Source organism: Carcharhinus amblyrhynchos, chromosome 28 (genome assembly GCF_965287045.1).
Source record: "Carcharhinus amblyrhynchos chromosome 28, sCarAmb.v2.hapA, whole genome shotgun sequence".
NCBI classification, from domain to species: domain Eukaryota; kingdom Metazoa; phylum Chordata; class Chondrichthyes; order Carcharhiniformes; family Carcharhinidae; genus Carcharhinus; species Carcharhinus amblyrhynchos.
In genome coordinates, this window is record NC_137351.1 from 15,719,682 (window position 1) to 15,744,975 (window position 25,294).

The following is a 25,294-nucleotide window of genomic DNA, read 5'->3' on the forward strand; positions in this document are numbered from 1 at the left end:
GTGGAATTCATTGCCACAGAGGCTGTGGAGGCCAGGTCATTAAGTGTATTTAAGACAGAGATAGATAGGTTCTTGATTGGTAAGAGGATCAAAGGTTACGGGGAAAAGGTAGGAGAATGATGGAATGGCGGAGCAGACTTGATGGGCTGAATGCCTAGTTCTGCTCCTGTATCTTGTGGTCTTATGTACGCAGTCTGCCAGCTTCTTCCCACTCACTCAACCATTCATTCCCTCCACCAGCAGCGCACACTGCGTTGTTGCTGCCAGAACTGGACTTCACAACCTCTCTAACTATCAGGAGCAGGGTAGCAGACACATGGGAACTCTTACTTTAATTAAGTTCTTTCTCTGTCACACACCACTGGGACTTGGAACAATATTGCCATTCCTTCACTGAGTCAAAATCCTGACACTCCCTTGCTCAGAATACTCCCAGTGAACCTACACCAGACAAATTGCAATGGTTCAAGGAAATGGCTCACCAGCACCTCTCCGGTAACAATTAGCAATGGTCAATAAATGATGTCTCTGCCTCTGAAGCTCATTTCCCAAGAACCTGCAAAAACATAACACTATAATTTCACAAGTGAACTTTTGTGGCCTTGCCATGATAAACCAAGTATCCTGTGAGATATGCAACACTTCTTTCCATTCCTTCCACCCATCCTCCACATTTTCCTCCACATTCCAGCTCTTGTTACATCACTTACCCCATCACTCCCAAACTACTCCCACATCTTTTTACCATCCTGTTACTTCCAAAGATAAATGTACTCGCTTCTATCAATGCCTCTGCTCTTCACGTTTTAACTATCTGCTCAGCCTTTCTCCCCTGCCTTCGTCACATTGTCACTCAGCTGAGTGTTAACCAGCATCCATTTTACCCACACCTCACTTTGTGACTTCTGGTGGTGACCTCACCTCAGCTTCAGCCTCAATTTGTTTCCTCTCCATAGCAACCCCTTCCATTTATATATTCAGTGTAAGCATTTAATGTGTTTTTGCCCATTCTGCTCACTGCAATCTTTTCTGGAATCATAGAGGTTTACAGCATGAAAATAGCCCCTTCGCCCAACTTATCCATGCCACCAGTTTTTGCCATTAAGGTGGTCTCAATTGCCTGTGTTTGGCCCATATCTCTCTATATCCATCTTACCCACGTAACTGTCTAAATGCTTTTTAAAAGACAAAATTGTACCCACCTCTACTATTACTTCGGGCTGCTCGTTCCAGACACTCACCACCCTGTGTGTGAAAAAATTGCCCCTCTGGGTCCTTTGGTATCTCTCCCCTTTCACCTTAAACCTATGTCCTCTAGTTTTAGACTCCCCTGCCTTTGAGAAAAGATATTGACTATCTAGCCGATCTATGTCCCTCATTATTTTATAGACCTCTACAAGATCACTCTGAAGCCAACTCCTGCATTCAATGTTCTGACCAATGAAACCAAGCATGCTGAATGCCTTCTTCAGCACTCTGTCCACCTGTGACTCCACTTTCAAGAAGTTATAAACCTGTACCCCTAGGTTTGTTTGTTCTATAACTCTCCCCAATGCCCTACCATTAACTGAGTAAGTCCTGGCCTGGTTCAATCTACCAAAATGCATCACTTAGCATTTATCTAAATTAAACCCCATCTGCCATTCATCAGCCCACTGACCCAATTGATCGAGTTGTTGCAATCCTAAATAACCTTCTTCACTGTCCACTATGCCACCATTCTTGGTGTTTTCTGCAAACTTACTAACCATACTTCCTAAATTCTCGTCCAAATCATTAATATAAATGTCAAGTAACAGAGGACCCAGCACCGATCCCTGAGGTACACCGCTGGTCACAGGCCTCCAGTTTGAAAAACAACCCTCTACAATCACACTCTGTCTTCTGTCATCAAGCCAATTTTGTATCCAATTGGCTACCTTACCCTGGATCTCCTGAGATTTAACCTTATGCAACAACTTACTATGCGGTACCTTGTCAAAGGCTTTGCTAAAGTCCATGTAGACAATGTCGACTGCACTGCCCTTATCTACCTTGGTTATGCCTTCAAAAAACTCAAATTTGTGGGACATGATTTTCCACTCACAAAGACATGCTGACTGTCCCTAATCAGTCCTCGCCACTCTAAATGCCTGTAGATCCTGTCTCTCAGAATACCTTCAAACAATTTACCCACTACAGACGTTAGGCTTCCCGGCCTGTAGTTCCTAGGCTTTTCCCTGTAGCTGTTCTTAAACAAAGGCAGTAGACCACACGTAGTAACAGTTAGCAATCCAGCCAATGAGGAGCAAGTTTTTTTTGGCCTAGCAGGACCAAGTCAATGTGGCCATTGCTGCACCAGATCCTTTGCCCCCCGCCCCCCCAAACCCAGGCCTAGCTTCCAGATCTGAGCCAGGCCAAGTGGTCCAATACTGGAGTAATCTTCCCCCAGGGACACAATCTATCCTGTATGATACTTCCATTTCCCACACTAATCATTCTTGTGGCAATTGTGTGACAAGACTGCAGTTTAGTGCTGATTCCTGGGTAGTTTTTTTTAACACCATATTAACATTGGGAATTTGGTTTTAACAATTGTAATCTCATTTTATTGTAGATGGTTACATAAGAACACAAGAACTAGGAGCAGGAGTAAGCCATCTGGCCCCTCGAGCTTGCTCCGCCATTCAATAAGGTCATGGCTGATCTTTTCGTGGACTCAGCTCTACTTACCTGCCTGCTCACTATAACCCTTGATTCCTTTACTATTCAAACATTTATCTATCCTTGTCTTAAAAACATTAAACGAGGCAGTCTCAACTGCTTCACTGGGCAGGGAATTCCACAGATAACAGTTGCAGCCGTTAGAAATGGAGGTTCTTATCCCATCAGCCCAGAACAGATATAAGCTTTGGTCCAGAAACCGTAAGTTACTGAGGGAAAGTATGCTAATAGACTATCAATATTGAGGTGACGCTCAACAGTAAAATAGCCTTTTAACTAAATCTGAATGAAAATTAAAAAAAGGAAAAATGTCAGTTTGTGCTAATATTTGATATTACAGCAGAAAATTGTCAACCACAGCATTTTTCTGGTTTAATGCTGGCTTCATATTGACTTACTCACCCTGAACCAATTTAAGAACAATATTGAATCTGCTAAATTGGGAACATTGCAATATTGGCTGTTAAGTTTCATGTTTTCACGTATTTCTGAGCTTGGGCATGACAGATTTTGATTATTACATTTTGCAGAACTATTTCTCTGATAGATAAATCATATAACTACATCGTCATCTCTTAACTACTCATCAATGGCAGCCAAATGCGGAATTTTTCAAATTACAGATTAATTATCCTTTATAGATTTTTCAAATCTTAAAAACGCCCTCAATCACTCGAATAGAGAAAAAAATGAAGAGGTTTTACTTATACTAACTATTTCCGATTTAATTACATTTTTCTTTTCAGAATGATTGCATGTAATTATCTATCTTAACACTATAATCTCCTATCCTAAGATCACTTCTAAGTATTGGTTAATTAATACATTGCTGAATATGTAAGCATTGATCCTTCCGTAGAATCCCCGACTAATTTCTTGTGACTGGACTTTTATAGGCAAGCTACAATCTTTTTCTTAAATGTTCCTCACCTGTTTTTGAGTAGGAGTAATCCACCCTGTACCACTCATGTGCGAATAGTTAGTCAGCTCCTTCGATACTTCAACTGTTTGCACAAATCTATTTTCTTGACAAATTTAGCAAGTAGAGGAACTTTTGGCCTCACTTCATCAATTAAATCATTACGATGCTAAGTTCAGCGAGTTTGTGCTGTGAGTGTGGTGCCCCACTAGAGACCAATAGGAGAGAGACCTTTGCATCAGTTCTCCAAGATTAACACGCCCAAAGCTTCTCTCTGACTTTTCAAATGTAAGGAAGAAATAATTGAAGTGATTAGGCTGGGGAACATGATGGTGTACATCACAGCCCCAACATGTTGGGGCTATTGGGCATTAAGCTTTGTTGACCAGAGATTAAATATATTCCCACCCAACCCAAAAGAAAAAGTGTGATGGAAAAATGAGCTCAAGGGGCTTTATTCTATACCTTGAACACTCTTTTGTTTGATGAGTTTATATAAAAAAAGAAAAATGTTCCACTTCAGGATAAACAGAGGAAAAGAAATAATTTCCTTGATTACAAGCCCTCCCAGTTTGGTGAACGGTCTCTGTCAAATCTTAATCTTAGTTGTATTATCTATCTTCATTAACATTAGTAAATGCAGAGAGCCAATTGGAACCAATCGCTATCAGCTGAGAGTGGAAGCCACTGCATTTGTTTTCATTCACATTGTGAACCTCTTAAATTATTGATATCAATGTTTTATTTTCACATTGTTCTATTTTCTATTCCTGCATGTGACTGGCACATGATGTTATTACAAGATTGGTGTAATTCAGGACCTGAAACTACCTTGCAGGAAGCAGTACTCGAGTTTTTATTGAACTTGGACAACTGGTGCCAATATCAAAGGCAGCAAAAGAAGCCAGACTTTTTAATATACTCTTCTCTTATAGCCTTTAGACAGTTACAATGTTCAGGGATTATTTTTCCTTACTTGGTTTTTGAGAAGTTATGCGTGTTTCTGTGCTTTTCAAAGTGAAGGTGACAATTCTATGAAGAGGAGAAAAACGTTTTATTTTTGGAATCCAGTCGCTTCATCATACACAAATTCTGTTATAAAACAATGTGAATGAACGATAAAGTCGTCCCAACAGACAATGGGTCATTGCCATACATTGAGCTTCATCTGAAACTTCTAGAGTTAATACCATGTTGTATGAAATTTATTGTGTTTACTCATGCTCGGTAGGGACTGATTGAGACTGACAAAGACTCAAGTCAGTGAGTAACGAGCAAGGGATAGGAGTTACTCTCATTCTAAGCTGCAGTTAAACCAGCGTAGCAAGAGGTGAAACATCAGTCCACTAATCTACATAAAGCTAATCTAATCCAGTCAAAATATCCATCCAAAAAATGGGATGGCACAGTGACACAGTGGTTAGCACCACTATCTCATAGCGCCAGGGACCCGGTTCAATTCTGGCTTCGGGTCACTGTATGTGTGGAGTTTGCATGTTCTCCCCGTGTCTGCATGGGTTTCCTCTGAATGCTCCGGTTTCCTCCCACACCCCAAAGATGTACGGGTAAGGCTGATGGCCATGCTAAATTGCCCTTTAGTGTCAGGGGATTAGCAGGGTAAATATATGGGGTTTACGGGAATAGGGTCTGGTTGGGATTGTGGTTGTTGCAGACTCAATGGGCCAAATGGCCTCCTTCTGCATTGTAGGGATTGTATTCTAGTCTATTCTGCTTCGTCTGAGCAACAACAATAATAAATATGGGCAGAAATCTGATTGATTGGCATTCCAGAGCTACTGATTGTGGGATAGGAGTAAAGGTTCACATTTGCAAAGACTCACATTTGTTACTACAATGATTCTGGCCTTGACAATATTTGATTTGATTTATTATTGTCACATATATTAGTATTCAATGAAAAAGTATTGTTTCTTGAATGCTATACAGACAAAGCACATTGTTCATAGAGAAGGAAACAAGAGAGTGCAAAATGTAGTATTACAGTCATAGCTAGGGTGTTGAGAAAGATCAACTTAATGCGAGGTAGATCCATTCAAAAGCCTGACAGCAGCAGGGAAGAAGCTGTTCTTGAGTCATTTGGTACGAGTCCTCAGACTTTTGCATCTTTTTCTTGATGGAAGAAGGTGGAAGAGAGAATGTTCGGGGTGCACGGGGTCCTTGATTATGCTGGCTGCTTTGCTGAGGCAGTGGGAAATGTAGACAGAGTCAATGGATGGGAGGCTGGTTTGCATGATTAATTGGGCTATGTTCACAACCTTTTGTAGTTCCTTGCAGTCTTGGGCAGGTCAGGAGCCATACCAAGCTGTGAAACAACCAGAAAAAATGCTTTCTATGACGCATCTGTAAAAATTGGTGAGAGTCGTGGCTGATGTGCCAAATTTCCTTCTGAGAAAGTAGAGGTGTTGGTGGGCTTTATTAACTGTAATATTGGCATGGGGGGCACCAGGTCAGTTGTTGGTGATCTGGACACCTAAAAACTTGAAGCTCTCAGCCCTTCTGGCAATATTCTGGCAACAGCATTGAAGATTTATACTCCAGAACTAGCTGAGTCCCTAGACAAGCTGTTCCAGTACAGCTACAACACTGGCATCTACCCGGCAACGTGGAAAATTGCCCAGGAATGTCCTGTCCAACATAAAGCAAGACAGATCCGACCCGGCCAATTATCGCCTCATCAGTCTACTCTTGATCATCAATAAAGTGATGGAAGGGGTCATTGACAGTGATATCAACTATTAGTTACTCGGCAATAACCTGCCCAATGACGCCAAGTTTGGGTTCTGCCAGAGTCATTCAGCTCCTGACCTCATCACAGCCTTGCTTCAAGTATTGACAAGAGAGCTGAACTCCGGTGGGAAGGTCACAGTGACTACCATTGACATCAAGGCAGCATTTGGCCAAGTATGGCATCAAAGAACCATAGCAAAACTGGAGTCAATGGGAATCAGGAGGAAAACTCTCCACTGTTGGAATACTTAGCACAAGGGAAAATGGTTGTGGTGGTTGGAGGTCAGTCATCTCAGCTCCAGGTCATCACTGCAGGAGTCCCTCAGGGTAGTGTCTGAAGATCAATCATCTTCAGCTGCTTCATCAATGACCTTCCTTCCGTCCTAAGGTCAGAAGTGGGGATGTTCGCTGATGATTGTACAATGTTCAGCACCATTCACAACTCCTCAGATACTGAAGCAGTTCATGTCCAAATGCAGCCAGACCTAGACAATACACTGGCTTGGGCTGACAAGTGGCAAGTAACATTCGTACCAGACAATGATCATCTCCAACAAGAGAGAATCTAACCATCACCCTTTGACATTCAATGGCAATAACATCATTGAATCCCTCCCCACTATCAACATTCTGAGGGTTACCATTGAGCAGAAATTGAACTGGACTTGCCATATAAACACCATGGCTACAAGAGCAGGTCAGGTGCTGGGAATCCTGCAGTGAATAACTCACCTCCTAACTTCCCAGAGCCTGTCCACCATCTACAAGGCACAAGTCAGGAGTGTGATGGAATACTCTCCACTTGCCTGGATGAGTGAGTGCAGCTGCGACAATACTCAAGAAACTCAACATCATCCAGGACAAAGCAACCACGATTGATTGGTACTATATCCACCACCTTAAACTTTCAAAGCCTCCACCACCAATGCACAGTGGCAGCTGTGTGTATTATCTGCAAGATGCACTGCAGTAACCCCAAGGCTTCTTAGGCAGCACCTTCAAACCTGTGACCTCTCCCACCTGGAAGTATAAGGGTGCCATTGCATGGGAATACTACCTGGTTCAGGGCCGTCGCCCGGGCCGGGTTCAGGGCCGTCGCCCGGGCCGGGTTCAGGGCCGTCGCCCGGGCCGGGTTCAGGGCCGTCGCCCGGGCCGGGTTCAGGGCCGTCGCCCGGGCCGGGTTCGGGCCGTCGCCCGGGCCAGGTTCAGAGTGTGACTGGGGCTTGGTAGATGTGTAGCTGGCCCCACAAATGGAAAGAATTTACCCTCTACTGAAATGCACCTATGTAATACTCTCAGCATAATACTGAAATTGATATATGTCATGAGAATTTATAGTTTGGATCAAACATTAAGCAATTAGGAAGAAGCTCTTACAACAGATGAATCTTTGCATTCACGAACTTCCTGTCACCTCCTTCCAAAGGCACTCAGCACTCGCCTGAACCGTCACTGTGCAGCATGTGGTTTCTGCCAATAGGTGGTCAGGACTGCACATAGGCAGGGATCAGAGGGGCCCAGGAATCTGAGGGTTGTGGGATAGCTGGGACACAGCAGAAAAATTACAGCATGCGTCTGGGAGAGAGTGAGTGTGGAGTAAGGAGTGGTGGGGGTCAGGGTTCAGGGTAGGGAGTGGCATAGGTCAAGGTCAGGGCTAAGAGTAAGGGAGATTGGGCATTGGGTCTGGAAGTCCGGTGAGTGGGTGAGATATTGGGGCTGGGAAAGGGAGGATGGATACAGAGCTGGGAATGGGGGAAGCCAGGGAGAGGTTGAGTGTTGAGACTGGAAGTGAAGGGAAGTCCAGGAGGATTGGGGGTGATGAGTTCCGTTTATGTAGGCTCCACATTCGGATGTCCTTTACCTACTTGATTGAATCTTGACAGTGAGCCCTATGCCTAGTTCCTCAGAGTCTAATTGTGCCAATTAGCAAAAGGAGATGGAACCTCAGGCAGATGTTTAGTCTCTTATTGCGAATGGAAAACACCTGATGCCTGTTTTAGGCCTGGATAAAAGACACAAATATTCTGCCCTCGTCCAGTATGGTGGGACATGCACTGCCAGCCATTTTTTTGCCATCACACTGGAACATTTCGCCTGAGTAATGTCTGGAAACTAGGTGCAACTCAGATCAGTTTCTCGAACAGGCTTTAAGCTGTGTGAGAGAGCGTGCCAGTAGATCGGGTACAAAGAGAGAGTTTAAATCACAGCACCCTGCAAAGTGGGAGCTGCAGATTCAGATCCGATTATGAATAAGTGCTCCTTAATAAAGCACGGGATAAATCATTACAATTGCACAAACACTCCTCATTTTGGACTGATGCCCAAACAGCTTTTTATCATTTATTTAACCATAATCCTAAAATATCTTGCATTTTGAATACTGGATTCTGCTCACCTATAGACGAGGTTTTTGAAATTCCAAACCTAATCATGTCTAATAGAGATTTACAAATGATACAGAATAAAATTCCTTTCCTGTTGCTTTTTAAACAGAAAGAATTGCCAGCGCAGCATTATTTTCATCCTGCTGATTACCAAGAACCTCGAGTGTGCAGCTTAGATTATATAAATATTGAATAGGCAAGCAGATTCCTCATAGATCATTAATGAGGAATGCATTGTTACCAAACTGATTAAAAACTCATTCAAAAAAACTGAAGATGCTGGAAATCGGGTGGCACAGTGGACAGCGGTTAGCACTGCTGCCTCACAGCACCAGGGACCCGGGTTCAATTCCGGCCTTGGGTCATAGAGAGTCATACAGGTTTACAGCATGGAAACAGGCCCTTCAGCCCAACTTGTCCATGCTGGCCTTTTTTTAAAAAACCCCTAAGCTAATCAGTTAGGTGACTGTCTGAGCAGAGTATGCATGTTCTCCCCATGTCTGCGTGGATTCCCTCCAAGTGTTCCGGTTTACTCCCACAGTCCATGGTAAATATGTGGAGCTATGGGAATAGGGTGAGGGAGAGAGCCTGGGTAAGATACTCAGTCAGAGGCTTAGTAAACACTCAATGGGCCGAACAGCTTCTTCTGCACAGCAGGGATTCTATGAAATACTCAGAAGGTCGAACAGCACTCATTGAGTAAGAAACAGACTTAACAAATCCTCCAATCTGAAACGTTAACTCTATTCATCTTTATTAGATGGTGGGTGTTGTTGGTGCTGTGGTTGATTCAGTTTTTGAAGGTTCTATCCTGTGATTAGAAGCAACTGTGTATTGTACAGTTTTATTTTCATTTGGTTTCTTATTCAGAATCAGTGGGATTTTCCAGGCACGCTCACTCCTGAAGTCAACGGACTTTTCCAAGGTCCATATCCCACCCACTGGGGGGCACAGGTTTAAGATGCAAGGAGGAGGTTTAAAGGAGATGTACGAGGCAAGTTTTTTACACAGAAGGTGGTGGGTGCCTGGAACTCGCTGCTGGGGGAGGTAGTAGAAGCAGATACAGTAGTGAATTTTAAGGGGCATCTTGACAAATACATGAATAGAATGGAATAGAGGGATATGGTCCCCAGAAGGGTCGGAGGTTTTAGTTCAGTCGGGCAGCATGGTCAGTGCAGGCTTGGAGGGCCGAAGGGCCTGTTCCTGTGCTGTAATTTTCGTTTCTTTGTACAATTCCCATGGTGGGCGGAACTGGAAAATTCCACCCATTGTTTCTTGCACACTATATGGGCAAAACATTCTGCTCATAGAGTATAGAGGGGAGAAGGAAAGGAGAGAATGTAAAGTCACTGCTAGGGTGCAGAGAAAGGTAAGTCCATTCAAATGTCTGATGGCAGCAGGGAAGAAACTGTTCCTGAGTTGGTTGGTGCATGATCTCTTTTCCAGTGAGAGGTTTGGGGTGCCATTATGGGAACAGGAAGACACCACAATCCCTCAGCTCCATTCTGGCCCCATTCAGTTATATCATGGCTAATCTGTACCTGAACTCCTACCTTTGTCCTGTAACCATTAATACCTTAACAATAATGTTCTCGGTCTTTCCTTTGAGATTTTCAGTTGACTTCACCTCATAATAAGCATTTAGGTTTACATAAAACTCTATTCATTTATATGACAATTGTCGCTTTGACAGTGGCAAACACCTCAGGCACTGGGCTAGTGACTGCGGACAGTCTTCACACAACCATTTAACCCTCTGAGGTGCTTGGAGAAGCTCACCATGTGGAAGAGAGCAGGAGGTTTCAAAGAGAGTGTGCGGTGCTTGTCCTGCTGTTGTCACAGTGACTTTCAAATATCCTTTATTGCTAGTGATAAAATTGGAGAACAGCAGCACCATGTCTATCGGTTGGTGTCAATGAGACAAGCCCCTCTCTCTCTCTCTCTCTCTGTCTCATACATTGCATTTATCACACCCCATGTTTAATTAAGAAAATGCTAGCAGGTGACCTGTTCCACTCCTGCCTGACAGATGGGTAACTTTAGTTGATACACTTTCTGAATTCCGTGCCTTACTTTAAGCTCTTAAATCTTTACAGTTTCACACTTTGGTGTTCTGACGGAGTTGGGGAAAAGCCCTGGAGCAGTATGGTCCAAGTTCAGAGCATTATTCAGTCACATAAATTGTCATAATAATCTATCCTTTGCTATTTCAATGTCTCTTTTGCCCCCCCCACCCCCGCAGGCTGTGACAGCGAACACTGGGGACCACACTGCAGTAACCGTTGCCAATGTCAAAACAAAGCCTTGTGTAACCCAATCACAGGGGCCTGTGTCTGTGCCAATGGGTATGAGGGATGGAGGTGTGAAGAATCCTGTGACCACGGAAGTTATGGCAAAGAATGTCAGTATAAGTGTCAGTGCCAAAATGCAGCAACTTGTGACCATGAGACTGGAGAATGCCACTGTTCCCCAGGTTATACAGGTGCCTTGTGAGTATCAGTTTACTAACACATTCAATTACACAGGAACACATCATATCATTGAAGGATATTGAGATAAGTGCTGGAAAATGGGATTAGTGAGACTTTAATGGTGTTGTCAGTACAGATACGATGGTCCAGATGCACTGTGTGACTCTATGACAAGAAATAGGTGCAGGAGTAGAGTATACAGCCCACTGAGCTTGCTCTGCCTTTCAATATGGTCATGGCTGTTCCTGGGCTTCAACTCTGTCTGCTCCTCATATCCCATAATTTCCCAAGAGGCTGAGAATCTGTATATCTTCAAATATAAAGTTAAAGTTTATTTATTAGTCACAAGTACATTAACACTGCAATGAAGTTACAGTGAAATGCCCCTAGTCGCCTCAGTCCGGTGCCTGTTGGGGTCATTGGACCTAACCACACATCTTTCAGAATGTGATAGGAAACCAGAGCACCCAGAGGAAACCCACACAGACATGGGGAGAATATACAAACTCCACACAGACAGTGACCCTAGCCTGGGAGTCAAATCCGGGTCCCTGGCACTGTGAGGCAGCAATGCTAAGCACTGTGCCACCATGCCGCCCAAGTATGTTCAGTGATGGAGCATTCACAGCCCTTTGAGTGAAGTTATTTCCCCTTATCTCAGACCTAAACGTTCACACCCTTATTCTGATTGTGTCCCAGACCAGCGATTCCTCGACTGGCGACTCCCCGACAAGCACCCACCCTACTGAGCTCCATCAGAATTTTGTAGCTTTTGATGAAATTGCCTTGCAATCCAGAGAACATTAACCCAATTTACTCAGCCCCTCATCATAGGACAACCCCTCAGCCCAGGGAACAATCTAGAAAACCTTGGCTGTGCCGCCCCCAAAGCAAGTATATCCTTAAATGTGGAGACCAAAAGCTACACCATATTCCAGATATGGTCTCACCAGAACTCTGTACAACTATAGAAATTACATTTGGGATTATGTTTTGAATCTATGTAGATACTCATATATAAAAAAATGATTTATTTGTCACTATCCCAGATTGTATAGTTTAAGAAATAATATATGCTGGAAGACTCACACATACAATTGATGTTCTATAAAAGCTTTACAATGCACCTTGATGTTCCAGCACACTTTACCACATTCTTCGTTATTAAATTGTCACTTCATTCATTCCCATGGTAAATGTTTATCAGTTTCAAGTGAGGTTTCCCGTATCCGAGTACATTGAACTGAATCTAAACTCCAACAACAGTGGGGTTGGAATCAGGGTAACTAAAATTAGAATTAAAACTTTAAAAATCTCAGACCCTACTCCAACCACCAATGTCCAGACTTAACACAAATGGGACAAGGGATGGCAGTCAACTTGATCCCTGGAGCCAAGTTGGCAATTTAAATATCAGGGCAGGAGCCTCAGATTTAACTCCCGTGCAAACTTCCAGCTAGTTAGCTGGATTTCCCAGGCCTGAGGAAATTGCCACGGGAAGGGAGGGTTGGACAGCTTGGGGGAGAAGAAAAGGTCTTTTACAGCGTGGCATGTGGGCAAGGAGAAGCTTGAGTGTCTTCCTCTGGAACTAAACTTCCCCTCCCCACACCTTGTACAAGATCCCTCAGGAGATTGGGAGCCTCCTCTGCACCAAGTCTCTCTCTTCTCTCTCTCTCTTTTTTCTCTCTCTCTCTCTCTTTTCTCTCTCTCTCATTCTCATTACCCCCACCCAGTGCCCCACCACTGTAGGAAAAATGATCCTGAGATGACCTGACCTCTCTGTGATTATCCTTCCTCCATAACTCTGGGGCAACACACTTCTCTCGTTTTTCTCAGTTGGATGTAGTTGAAACCGCAAACTCACTTTGTGCTGCAATGCCAGAGTCTGAACCCAGCACGCTGCAAGATTCAGGGTGGAACTCCTTCATTGACTGCAGTGAGAGTTCCCCTGGGAGATAGGGAACAGATTATTTACAGGTGATGATTAGTAACTGTAGAATGTACAGCAAAATCTCCCACTTATTGGTCGTGCTGGGGAAATTCACAAAGAGAATCTCTTGCTTGTTTAACAAATAGCATTATGCATGATTCTGAGAAATCCAAGTCCCAAAGGTTTGGTCTTTACTGTAGACTATTCTCTCTGAATGTATTGCTACTCATTAGAAGCCAGTTTTCAGACAATGTTGTGACTGGATGTCACTTACTAATCACACACCCTAGACAGAAAGCAGCAAGATAACACAACAGGACAATTCACTGCCAACAAATGTCAAATAATTTGCCCAACAACATGAGACTAGCTGTTCCTCCTGTACCAAATACATATACATGTATCCAGACACATGTATAAAAAGCTATCAGTTTATCATCTGCAAACATACTGTTGTAATGTTTTTACTGTATAAGTAAACAGGTTAAATCCCTTCCTGCACTCTGACTGATCTAATTTCAAATACAACTGCCTTCCTGGAGTGAGTCAATCTCAAGCGAGTAGCTGTTGCTAAACCAGATGCACAAACTGGTGAAAACTATGGGGGGAGTGAAATTAAACCCTGGGCTCCCTGTTTGTCAGGTGCAGGGTGAGGTGAGAAGTATTAGCACTCTGGGGTTGGACACCTGCTATGTCTCCCCATGAGTCTAAGGAACATCCAACATCCTATTGGCTCAGTTGATATACATAGACATACTGGCAGCCACCTACAACAAGCAAGAAAGACACCTTGAGCAAGCATTTGCGACCCAACGTGTGTTCTGGAAACGCTCTCCAGATGTGGCAGACTGTGTGCTTTCCATATCTGCTGTGGTGGCATTGTGGTGATGCCACAGAACTAGTAACCCAGAGGCTAATGCTCTGGGGACATGGGTTCAAATCTCATCATGACAGCTGGTGGAATTTCAATTTGATAAGTAAAATCTGAAAAATAAAGTTAGTCTCAGTGATGGTGATTCTGAAACTATCCATGTTAGCTGAAAACCCATCTGGTTCACTAATGTCTTTTAGGGAAGGAAATCTGCCATCCTTACCTGATCTGGCCTACATGTGACTCCAGAGCCACAGCAGTGTGGTTGACTCTTTAACTCCCCTCTGCAATGGTCCGAGTGAGACGTTGAGTTCAAGGGTAATTAGAGATGGGCAACAAATGCTGGCCTTGTCATGAAAGAATAAAGAAAAAAAATACTCTTTTCAGTTGGAGGCTGCCAACAAACATCTATTATAATGTGGCCCCATTCTCCTCCAGTTCCTGTCCCTCTCCCAGGATATACCTGAGGTGCACTGACAGCGCCAAAACTGCCCCAAAAATCAACAAACATCTAGGTATCCAAACCAGCACCCAAACACTTTATGCCTGAAAACAGGACAAGGGAAATTTGACTCCCTACAAAATGCTATTGGTCCAATCTGGATAATAACTTCGGTTCATATCTCAGTTTTCAATTCTTGAAGCTTTAGGTATTCAATTACTGAAGGCTGTTAAATGAAAAGGAAAAATCACAGGTTTTCTGAATCTCCATTTCATACAATTCCTAAAAATTGGCCCAAGGGCTTTTTTGTCAGTAAGATTTTTATGTATCCCATCCTTAACAATAAAATATAACATCACACATTGCTGAAACTGACTTCCAAGGCTGATTCAATCAATAATATAGAAAGCAGCGTGAAACACTAAAGGAAAGGTAACTAATAATCCCATAATATTAAAAAACAGTCTAAGCTTCTTCAGTTGTGTCACAATGTACAATAGTAATATAGGCTTTTTTCCTTGCTTTCTCATTTTCCTTCTCACTTTTTGTATCTTCCTTGTCCTTTCTCTTTCTCTCCTGTCTCCCTTTCTCTCCATCCTTCTCTCTCTAATCCGGTGGTTTCACCAGAAACATTACCGAGCACGAAACAACCTGTTGTTGAAATGTTTTGGCAGAGTGAAAATTCTTGTTGTGCAATTTACTCTTGATTCAATGACCAGATCAGTTATCAGATTAAGTTGCACCAATTTTGTCCAAAGGACTTATTCGCCTTGCTGGATATATTTATAATGGAATGTATAGCCTGTTTAATGGAGTTTTATATAGCTCCAGTTCAATGCTGTAATAACCAACAATATTGCCTGTTCTAAATCTGCAGTTGTGAGGAACGCTGCCCTTCTGGCAGTCACGGAGCACAGTGTGAGTTACGGTGTCCATGTCAACATGGTGGTAAATGTCACCACATCACCGGCGAGTGCTCCTGTCCAGCTGGCTGGATGGTATGTAAAAAGGAAAAACATGATGGTTCCTTCATAGTTTTGTTGTAATAACCTAAAGGTCTTAGATTCTGTTTCTCGCTCCACAGATGCTGCCTGATCTGCTGAATATTTCCAGCATTTTCTGTTTTTCATAGAGAATCATAGAATCCCTACAGTACAGAAGAAAGCCCTTCAACCCATCCTACCCAAGCCCTATTCCCATAACTCCACCCATCTACTCTGCTAGTCCCCCTGACTCTAGGGTCAATTTAGCATGGCCAATCTACCTAACCCAGCACGGGAGGAAACCAGAACACCCAGAGAAACAGGCACGGCGAGAATGAGCAAACTCCACACAGACAGTGACCCAAGGCCGGAATTGAACCTGGGTCCCTGCTAACCACTGTGCCACCGTGCCGCTCCACAGCTTTTCAGTATCTGCTGTAATTTGCATCTATTCTGTACTATCAGAGGTATTGGTCATCCAATCAGTGTTGACTAATATTGATTGTAATATTAGTGGGCCGGACTTCTTCCAGTAAAAGCAAGAAATGCTTGAAAAACACATCAGGCCCATCAGCATCTGAATGAAAAGGACAAATGAGCATTCAGCTACTATTCCTGACCAGAACTACAGTTAATTGGACATTAACTGTGTTTCATTGTTTATCGATGGTGGGCATTAATGAGGGTTAACCTGTCCCTCCTGCAACAAACACAAAATGAAACTGTGATGGCTGGGTTAGGAGGTGTATGCTTGTAACGTGTAACTCTGTAAATAATTGCTTCTAAGAGTGTGTAAAGATTGGTTCCAGTTCCAGTTCATTCTTCAACTGGCTTTTTGGAATATAGTGACCCAACTTGTCAGAAAGCAAACACAGCAGCGCTCTGAAAGCTCGTGATTCCAAATAAACGTGTAGTTTAACCTGGTATTGTGAGACTTCCCACTGTCCTTTCCAGAGGCAGAGTAGGGTTTCTTGTTGCAGGGAATTTGTTCACTTAAATGATAATTAACTTGTAACCATTTAGAGAAATTGTTTTAAAAACCTCTGTCACACAATAAATATTCCTGTCAGACAGCTTGACAGGAGCTGGATTGTATCACATCTTACTGGACGAGAACATGAACCTTTCTGACTAACAGGCTTAGCATGAGAGCTTCAAGGTGTTAATGTCTGCCATCATGAAGCAGACTTTAATTCTCATTATTCCACATCAGAATTTTAAAACCATTGTTAGGTTTTGAAGTAATTTATGAAAATGATGACACTACTCACTGTTTTACACCTGTCTGTATTGCGTTAAAACAGATCAGTATTTGGCTTGAAAATTGCATTGGGACTGGTCTCTGCATGTGACCAGATTGAATACGTTTGGCACTCAGAGGGTTAAAAATCAAGTGAATCAGTTTCACACGCAAAATAATCCATTGAGGCAATGAGACAGTGAAATCATTCAGCTCCAGGTCCCTAACTAATGCACAAGGTGGCTGGCTGGATTATTATGCAGATTGATTTGATCGACTCTTTCAGTAGGACAGACAATCCGCTGTGTTTGTATTTAAAAATGTTACCCATTAATACAGCAAGCAGTTGAAAATTCTATTTGAAGTGTGAAGCTAATGGAGATTTCTGTTTTGCCCTTGTTGTAGGGGTCAGTCTGTGCACAGCCGTGTCCATTTGGAAAGTTTGGGATTAACTGTTCCCAGGACTGCCCCTGCCATAATGGAGGGCAGTGTGATCACGTGACAGGCAAATGCCATTGTATAGCTGGATATGCAGGTGACAGGTAAGAAATTTATTAAGTACATAGAAAGAGTTAGAAAATTGCAATGGAAATAAAAAGCATGGCCAGAGATTTCTAAATATTTGCAACAACGAGGAACCTCACAGAACCCTAAACAAAGCTGGCAATGAGAGTGAGTTACGGGTATTGATCATGAGTAGAAATCAGTATGTTTAGTTCCTTTCATTCCAAACTAAAAATGGGTGCAAACTATACGTATTTAACAGTGGGAGCAGAAGGCGCCGGAATAATGCAGCAGGTCTGGCAGCATTTACAGAGAGAGAAACAGAATTAATGTTTAAAATTAAATATGGTTCGCCTTCAGTTGAAAAATCATATTGACCTCAAACTGTAAACTCTGCTTCACTCTCCATAGATGCTGCCAGACCTGCTAAGTCTTTCTAACATTTTCTGATTTTGTTTCCGATCTCGTAACATGATATGGAGATGCCAGCGTTGGACTGGGGTGGGCATAGTAAGAAGCCTCACGACACCAGGTTGAAGTCCAACAGGTTTATTTGGACTCATGAACTTTTGGAGCGCTGCTCCTTCATCAGGTAAGTCAACACTCACTGATGAAGAAGCAGTGCTCTGAAAGCTCGTAATTCCAAATAGATCTGTTGGACTTTAACCAAGTCATAGAGTCACACAAGTTTACAGCATGGAAACAGGCCCTTCAACCCAACTTGTCAATGCCGCCCTTTTTTTTAAACCTGAAGTTAATCCCAATTGCCCGCACTTGACATATCCCTCTCTACCATCTTACCCATGTAACTTTCAAAATGCTTTTTAAAAGACAAAATTGTACCTGCCTCTACTACTACTTCTGGCAGCTTGTTCCAACATTCACCACCCTCTGTGTGAAAAAATTGCCCCTCTGGACCCTTTTGTCTTTCTCCCCTGTCACCTTAAACCTATGCACTCTAGTTTTAGATTCCCCTACCTTTGGGAAAAGAGATTGACTATCTGGCTGATCTATGCCCCCTTTATTTTATAGACCTCTATAAGATCACCCCTTAGCCTCCTACACTCCAGACGAAGAAGTCCCAGTCTATCCAGCCTTTCCTTGTAACTCAAAGTGTTATAAGACTTCTTACTGATCTCTAACACAGCAGTTATTTGCTTTTATATTTAATGGTGAGATGGTGCCCACTAACACACGGAGGCATTTCTCCCTTTGTAGAGTTCATCTGGCATTGTTTTAAACATTGCAGGCAGACACTGGAATGACACTGAGATAACAGATTAGGATGCATTGTCCTCTCCAGTTGAATCTGATGAGAATTTGACCAGTTTATCAGGAATGGTGACTCAGTTAACTCCTTGCGCTTAGTTGGGTTTAGGGAAGGGAGCATCAGCAGCTCAGCCAATGAGCAGCAAGCTTGAATTGTTCACTCCTACAGGAATGGTCGGCTCTCAATGAGGAAACCACCAGCTGTGCCTCCAGGTCCTGAGGACAAATCCCAGCAACAAACTTTTAACAGCAGCACTTTAATGCAAAGTGACTGAGTTACTTTGAATCATATGGCAAGAATTTTAATAATGCCCGAATAATATTGGGCCTGAAGTTAGGGACCAGACCAGAAACTCCCAGGGATATTGTGGAGTTAGCCTTGACCCTAACTTTTGCATTTGATTTTGGCATTAGAGTGAGCATAAAATTTTTCACTCTACATATGATTCAAGTGACCCACTAGGGAGCTTTTATCAAATTAATTTTATTTAAGAATGCAGTTAGAATATAACAAAGAATTAGCATAACTTTTACCAATTAAAATATTTAAACATAGAGTATGATTCTTAATAGTTTCAAACTCTATTGTTCCAATTTAACAGTATCCTCCATAAACATAAATTCCTTCTTCAGAACCAGTTCGCACCAAAAACAGACATGCTTACATGGATGCTACATTTCTAGCCTTTTAACATCTCTGAACAGAGATCCAAACAGACAGCTGACTTCTGCCTCTTATGCAGCAGATTCTCAAAGAAAGATATATCCTCAAACAGCAAAAGTTAAGAGAAATAATCTGAGTGTCTGGTAGATCCCAGTCTCCAACTCCAGAATGGGAAAAAGACAGGCGTTGTCTCTAACAATTTCAAATAGTAACTGAGCTTGAGTTCTCTGTGTAAGCCTCGCTCTACTCAGCTACCTAATGTTCCTGTCAATCAACCCAATCAAGTTCTACTCTGCAAAACCCTAGGGGAACTCACTAAAATCTGCAGAACAACATTAATTCAGATTAAAACATTCTAGCAATTAGGAGCAATTGTGCTGCTGCAGTAACAACACAGGCTGCCAGTTACCAAAGTGGCACCAGTTACAATAGACTCTTAAAACAGATCCTGCACAAAAAAATATTTCTTAAAGACACATCATTATCATGGCGATGAACTCCCAAGTCAGATTGCAACTTTGTCCTTACCTTCTTTATTGGATCTTGTCTTGCTTGACCTTCCAACTCACACCAGGCACAAACTGTGCAGGGCACCATTCTCCTGATGCCTTCACTTTAGCGTTGCGGAATCGGACGGAATGAGGTCATGCCCCCTTTTTTTACAATACTGACTGCCATAAATCAGATGAGTTTAAAGGTCCAACCACATTCAAGTCAGTGATAAGGTAGCTTTGTCAGGGAAGTGGTTAGAATTTGGTGGGGACAATCGGACAGTCAGCAGGGGTGGGGGCAGTTTGCTGGGGGTGGCGGTGTTTCCTGTGGAAAGTCAGTGAGGGTCTGTACAATCTTTACTGAGAAATTTAAGAAATGATTTGAATGCTTTAACTTCTTCTAAGTAACAATTGCTTTCACACAGTTAAAACCATCTGAAGTTTGCAATTTAAATCACATTTTTGGATAGTTCTCAATGACGGGCAATTGCCCATTGAAAGTTTTGCACTTTCTGAACAATTGCTATGAATCCTCACGACATCAACAGGAGTTACCTGTACTCTGCTTGGAGCAGGAAGCAGCGGTAGATTTCCTGTCGGGCTGGGCTAGCAGGGAAGGGAATCAAGGTGTCAAAAAGTGGAAGGTGTGGGCCCTGGATCCACAAGGATAGATTAGGCATCCCCTGCCAGGGACTTGCCCCACTTCAAGTAACAAGACCCTTCCCCTCCCTCTCCCTTTCCCTCCCTCTCCCTTTCCCTCCCTCTCCCTTTCCCTCCCTCTCCCTTTCCCTCCCTCTCCCTTTCCCTCCCTCTCCCTTTCCCTCCCTCTCCCTTTCCCTCCCTCTCCCTTTCCCTCCCTCTCCCTTTCCCCCCTCTCCCTTCCCCCCCCTCCCTTTCCCCCTTTCTCCCCCCTCCTCCCTTTCTCCCCCCTCCTCCCTTTCTCCCCCCTCCTCCCTTTCTCTCCCCTCCTCCCTTTCTCTCCCCTCCTCCCTTTCTCTCCCCTCCTCCCTTTCTCTCCCCTCCTCCCTTTCTCTCCCCTCCTCCCTTTCTCTCCCCTCCTCCCTTTCTCTCCCCTCCTCCCTTTCTCCCCCCTCCTTCCTTTCTCCCCCCTCCTCCCTTTCTTCCCCCCTCCTCCCTTTCTCCCCCCTCCTCCCTTTCTCCCCCCTCCTCCCTTTCTCCCCCCTCCTCCCTTTCTCCCCCCTCCTCCCTTTCTTCCCCCTCCTCCCTTTCTCCCCCCTCCTCCCTTTTCCCCCCTCCTCCCTTTTCCCCCCTCCTCCCTTTTCCCCCCTCCTCCCTTTTCCCCCCTCCTCCCTTTTCCCCCCTCCTCCCTTTTCCCCCCTCCTCCCTTTTCCCCCCTCCTCCCTTTTCCCCCCTCCTCCCTGTCCCCCCCTCCTCCCTGTCTCCCCCCTCCTCCCTGTCTCCCCCCTCCTCCCTGTCTCCCCCCTCCTCCCAGTCCCCCCCCTCCTCCCAGTCCCCCCCCCCTCCTCCCTGTCCCCCCCCTCCTCCCTGTCCCCCCCCTCCTCCCTGTCCCCCCCCTCCTCCCTGTCCCCCCCCTCCTCCCTGTCCCCCCCCTCCTCCCTGTCCCCCCCCTCCTCCCTGTCCCCCCCCTCCTCCCTGTCCTCCCTGTTCCCCCCCTCCTCCCTGCCCTCCCCCTCTCTGTCCTCCCTGTCCCCCCCCTCCCTGTCCTCCCTGTTCCCCCCCTCCTCCCTGCCCCCCCTCCTCCCTGTCCTCCTCCTTCTCCCTGTCCCATCCTACTATCCTCCCTCCTACTCTTTCACCTTGCCCACACCCCTAATGAGACTCTGATTCCACTGGTTACTTATTCCTACTCTTGCTGCCCATTACTCATTGGGAACAAACGCGCTGCTGCCTGGGGAAATATAGAGGAGAGCTCTGAGTTAAAATACACTGGAAGTCGTTCCTGGTATAGGGGTGAATTTGCAATTTACATCACTGCCAAAACTAGCCCAGAGATAAAACTGAGGCCAAGCTTAGATTCAACCAAATTTACTGAAGCAGTTTTGAAACTCTTACTTATGTGTATTGCTGAAATGGGAATAGAGAGTGGGAGTTAAATGGGCCAGGAAATGCAGGGAAAACCCTGTCTCCATTTCAAGTCATATGTATTTTCAAATCATCTGATAATTTGGGAAGGGATGTGGTACTCCAGGCACTGAGACAGAACTGAGACACCACAATACCTTTTTTTATTTGATTTATTATTGCCACATGTATGGGATACAGGGAAAAGCATTGTTTCTTGCGTGCTATACAGACAAAGCATACTATTCATAGAGAAGGAAACAAGAGAGTGCAGAATGTAGTGTACCGTCATAGCTTGGGTGTAGAGAAAGATCAATTTAATGCAAGGTCGGTCCATTCAAAATTCTGACAGCAGCAGGGAAGAAACTGTTCTTGAGTCAGTTAGTACGTGACCTCAGACTTTTGTATCTTTTTCCTGATGGAAGAAGGTGGAAGAGAGAATGTCCAGGGTGTGTGGGGTCCATAATTATGCTGGCTGCTTTTCCGAGGCAGCGGGAAGTATAGACAGAGTCAATGGATAGTAGGCTGGTTTGCGTGATGGACAGGACTTCGTTCATGAACCTTTGTAGTTTGTTGCAGTCTTCACCACGGCAGGAGCCATACCAAGCTGTGATACAACCAGAAAGAATGTTCTGTATGGTGCATCTGTGAAAGTTGGTGACAGTTGTAGCAAACGTGCCAAATTTCCTTAGCCTCCTGAGAAAAGAGAGGCATTGGTGGGCTTTCTCAACTATAGCGTCAGCATGGAGAGACCAGGACAGTTTGCTGGTGATCTGGACACCTAGAAACTTGGAGCTCTCGACCATTTCCACTTCGTCCCCATTGATGTAGACAGGGGATGCCCTCCACCACGCTTCCTGAAGTCAATGACAGTCTGTTGACATTGAGAGAAAGATTATTGTTGTCACACCAGTTCACCAGATTCTCTATCACATTCCTGTACTCCATCTCATCATTGTTTGTGATCTGACCCACTACGGTGGTGTCATCAGCAAGTTGAGAATCAAGTTGGAGGGCAATTTGGCCACACAGTCTACAGTTAAAGTGTAGATAACTACAACAAGTTTATAAAGGCAGTTTTCAAGCTAAATTTCATCATGGGAATTTGTAATAGAAAATATTTGATGGGAGCATGACATCAGGAAGTAAGGTTTTGTGGGATTGCCGGCAGGTATAACCACTGAAAACCTCCATCCGCAGCTGGGATTCTCCAGTCCCGCTGAAAGTGAATGGAGTTTTAGCTGGAACATCAAATTCTCAGGCAGGAATTCTCTGGTCCTGCATGCTCTGCTGCTGCTGCCAGCGAGAACGGAGAATTTGGCGCTTAGCCAAATCTCCATCCACTGCAGCAGGACCAGAAAACTCCAGCTGCGGGTTTGATCAGAGAATCTGGCCTCTCTTCTCACTTGCAGCTGGATGGCCACACACAAGATCAGAGAAACCCACTCAGCACATTTAATATATTATAGATACATTCCGCTATGTTTTGCTGTATATATATTTTTCCATTGCCATTGAAAGACTGTGTGACCACATCTCGCAGAATGTGTCGGAATATTTTCCTGATGTCAGATACTTCAATTCACTGTTTGTTATGTCGCAAGTTGGAGCAGGGAAAGACATTCTTATTGCAGTCTGGAGAGGAGGGAAGCGAAGTTAACTTGTGGAGAGAAAGTAGCAGCAAATTCCTGCAACTGAATTAGAATCCAGTCTAGTTCGGCAGGGGGGTTTGGGAACCAAAGCAAAGGTGAATTTACTGAAGGGAAACCAGAGAGTAGGACCAGTAAGACTCAGAGGAAGAGCAAGTAAGGTGGGGTTGCTAATCAAAGAGGGCCTGAGGAATGAAGTGCATTTATTTCAATGCGAGAAGTGTCCCAGAGGATTGGAGAATAGCCCAATGTTGTCCCTTTGTTTATGAAGGGCAGCAAAAATAATCCAGGTAATTACAGGCCGCTGAGCCTTACATCAGTGGTAGGGAAATTATTGGAGAGAATTCTTTGAAACAGGATTTACTCCCACTTGGAAATAAGTGGATGTCTTAGCGAGATGCAACATGGTTTTGTGATGGGGAGGGTCATGTCTCACTAACTTGATTGAGTTTATCAAGGAAGTAACGAAGATGATTGATGAGGGTAGGGCAGTGGATGTTGTCTACATGGACTTCAGTAAAGCCTTTGACAAGGTCCCTCGTGGCAGACTGGTGCAGAAGGTGAAGTCACATGGGATCAGAGGTGAGCTGGCAAGGTGAATACAGAACTGGCTCAGTCATAGAAGACAGAGGGTAGCAGTGGAAGAGTGTGTTTCTGAATGTAGGGCTGTGACATGTGGCATTCCTCAGGGATCAGTGCTGGGACCTTTGTTGTTTGTAATATATATAAATGATTTGGAGGAAAATGTAACCGGTTTGATTAGTAAGTTTGTGATGACTCCAAGGTTGGTGGATTTGCAGATAGTGATGAGGACCATCAGAGGATACAGCAAGATGTAGATCAGTTGGAGACTTGGGCAGAGAAATAGCAGTTGGAATTTAATCCGGACAATTGTGAGGTAATGCATTTTGGAAGGTCTAATACAGATAGGAAATATACAGTAAATGGCAGAACCCTAAAGAGTTTTGATAGGTAGAAGGATCTCGGTATACAGGTACACAGTCACTGAAAGTGGCAATGCAGGTGGAGAAGGTAGTCAAGAAGGCATACAGCATGCTTGCCTTCATTAGCCAGGGCACTGAGTTTAAAAATTGGCAAGCCATGTTGCAGCTTTATTGAACCTTAGTTAGGCCACACTTGGAATATAGTGTTCAATTCTGGTTGTCTCACTACCAGAAAGATGTGGAGGCTTTGGAGAGGGTACAAAAAAGATTTACCAGGATGTTGCCTGGTATGGAGGGCATTTGCTATGAGGAGAGGTTGGAGAAACTTGGTTTGTTTTCACTGGAACGACAGAGGTTGAGGGGAGACCTGATAGAAGTTTACCAGATTATGAGAGGCATGGACAGAGTGGAAAGTCAGAAGGGTGGAAGAGTCAATTACTAGGGGCAAGGTTTAAACGAAATGTACGAGGCAAGATTTTTTATACAGAGGGTGGTGGGTGCCTGGAACTCACTGCCAAGAGAGGTAGTGGAAGCAGATACGATAATGAGTTTTAAGGGGCATCTGGACAAGTACATGAATAGGATGGGAATAGAGGGATATGATCCCCGGAAGGTAGGGCGTGAGTTCTGATTTCTGAGATTCTGGAACGACCACATGCTTAAGGTAACTGTCCCACTCCAGTCCTATTTACTGAGAGTAGCTGAAACGCTAGGATTCTGAGATAATAGAGTTAATGTGAACTATAGAAAATATCCAGGGGTTACAAAATTTAAAGGATTTGTACAATACAGTCAACAGGAATGGTGAGAAAAATGTAATTAAATCTGACAGTCATTATTTGAGATCCTGTGCATGTAATAATTTACTTGAATTTTTTTCACACAGTCATACCATCTGCTGTTTAATATTTCCATAAATTGCCCTCATTAATTTTGCAAGCACCAACAGAATTAACCCAGCAAGCCTAATAATTATAGACTGTGTTAGCATTCCCTACTAGCAGTGATACTACTCTCTGTAGTTGAAACACCCCACCAG

General features: G+C 43.9%; 1 protein-coding gene across 5 annotated transcripts in view; it reads left to right on the forward strand.

Annotated features, from left to right (window-relative positions):
* megf11 (multiple EGF-like-domains 11) overlaps positions 1 to 25,294 on the forward strand; it is a 361,348-nt gene that overhangs the window by 237,951 nt on the left and 98,103 nt on the right. For all 5 annotated transcript variants that reach the window (XM_080214084.1, XM_080214087.1, XM_080214089.1 and 2 more), the window contains 3 exons: positions 10,997 to 11,243; positions 15,346 to 15,466; positions 17,097 to 17,233. In XM_080214084.1, the coding sequence (XP_080070210.1) occupies positions 10,997 to 11,243; positions 15,346 to 15,466; positions 17,097 to 17,233 (505 nt within the window). The remainder of the gene's footprint in view (positions 1 to 10,996; positions 11,244 to 15,345; positions 15,467 to 17,096; positions 17,234 to 25,294) is intronic.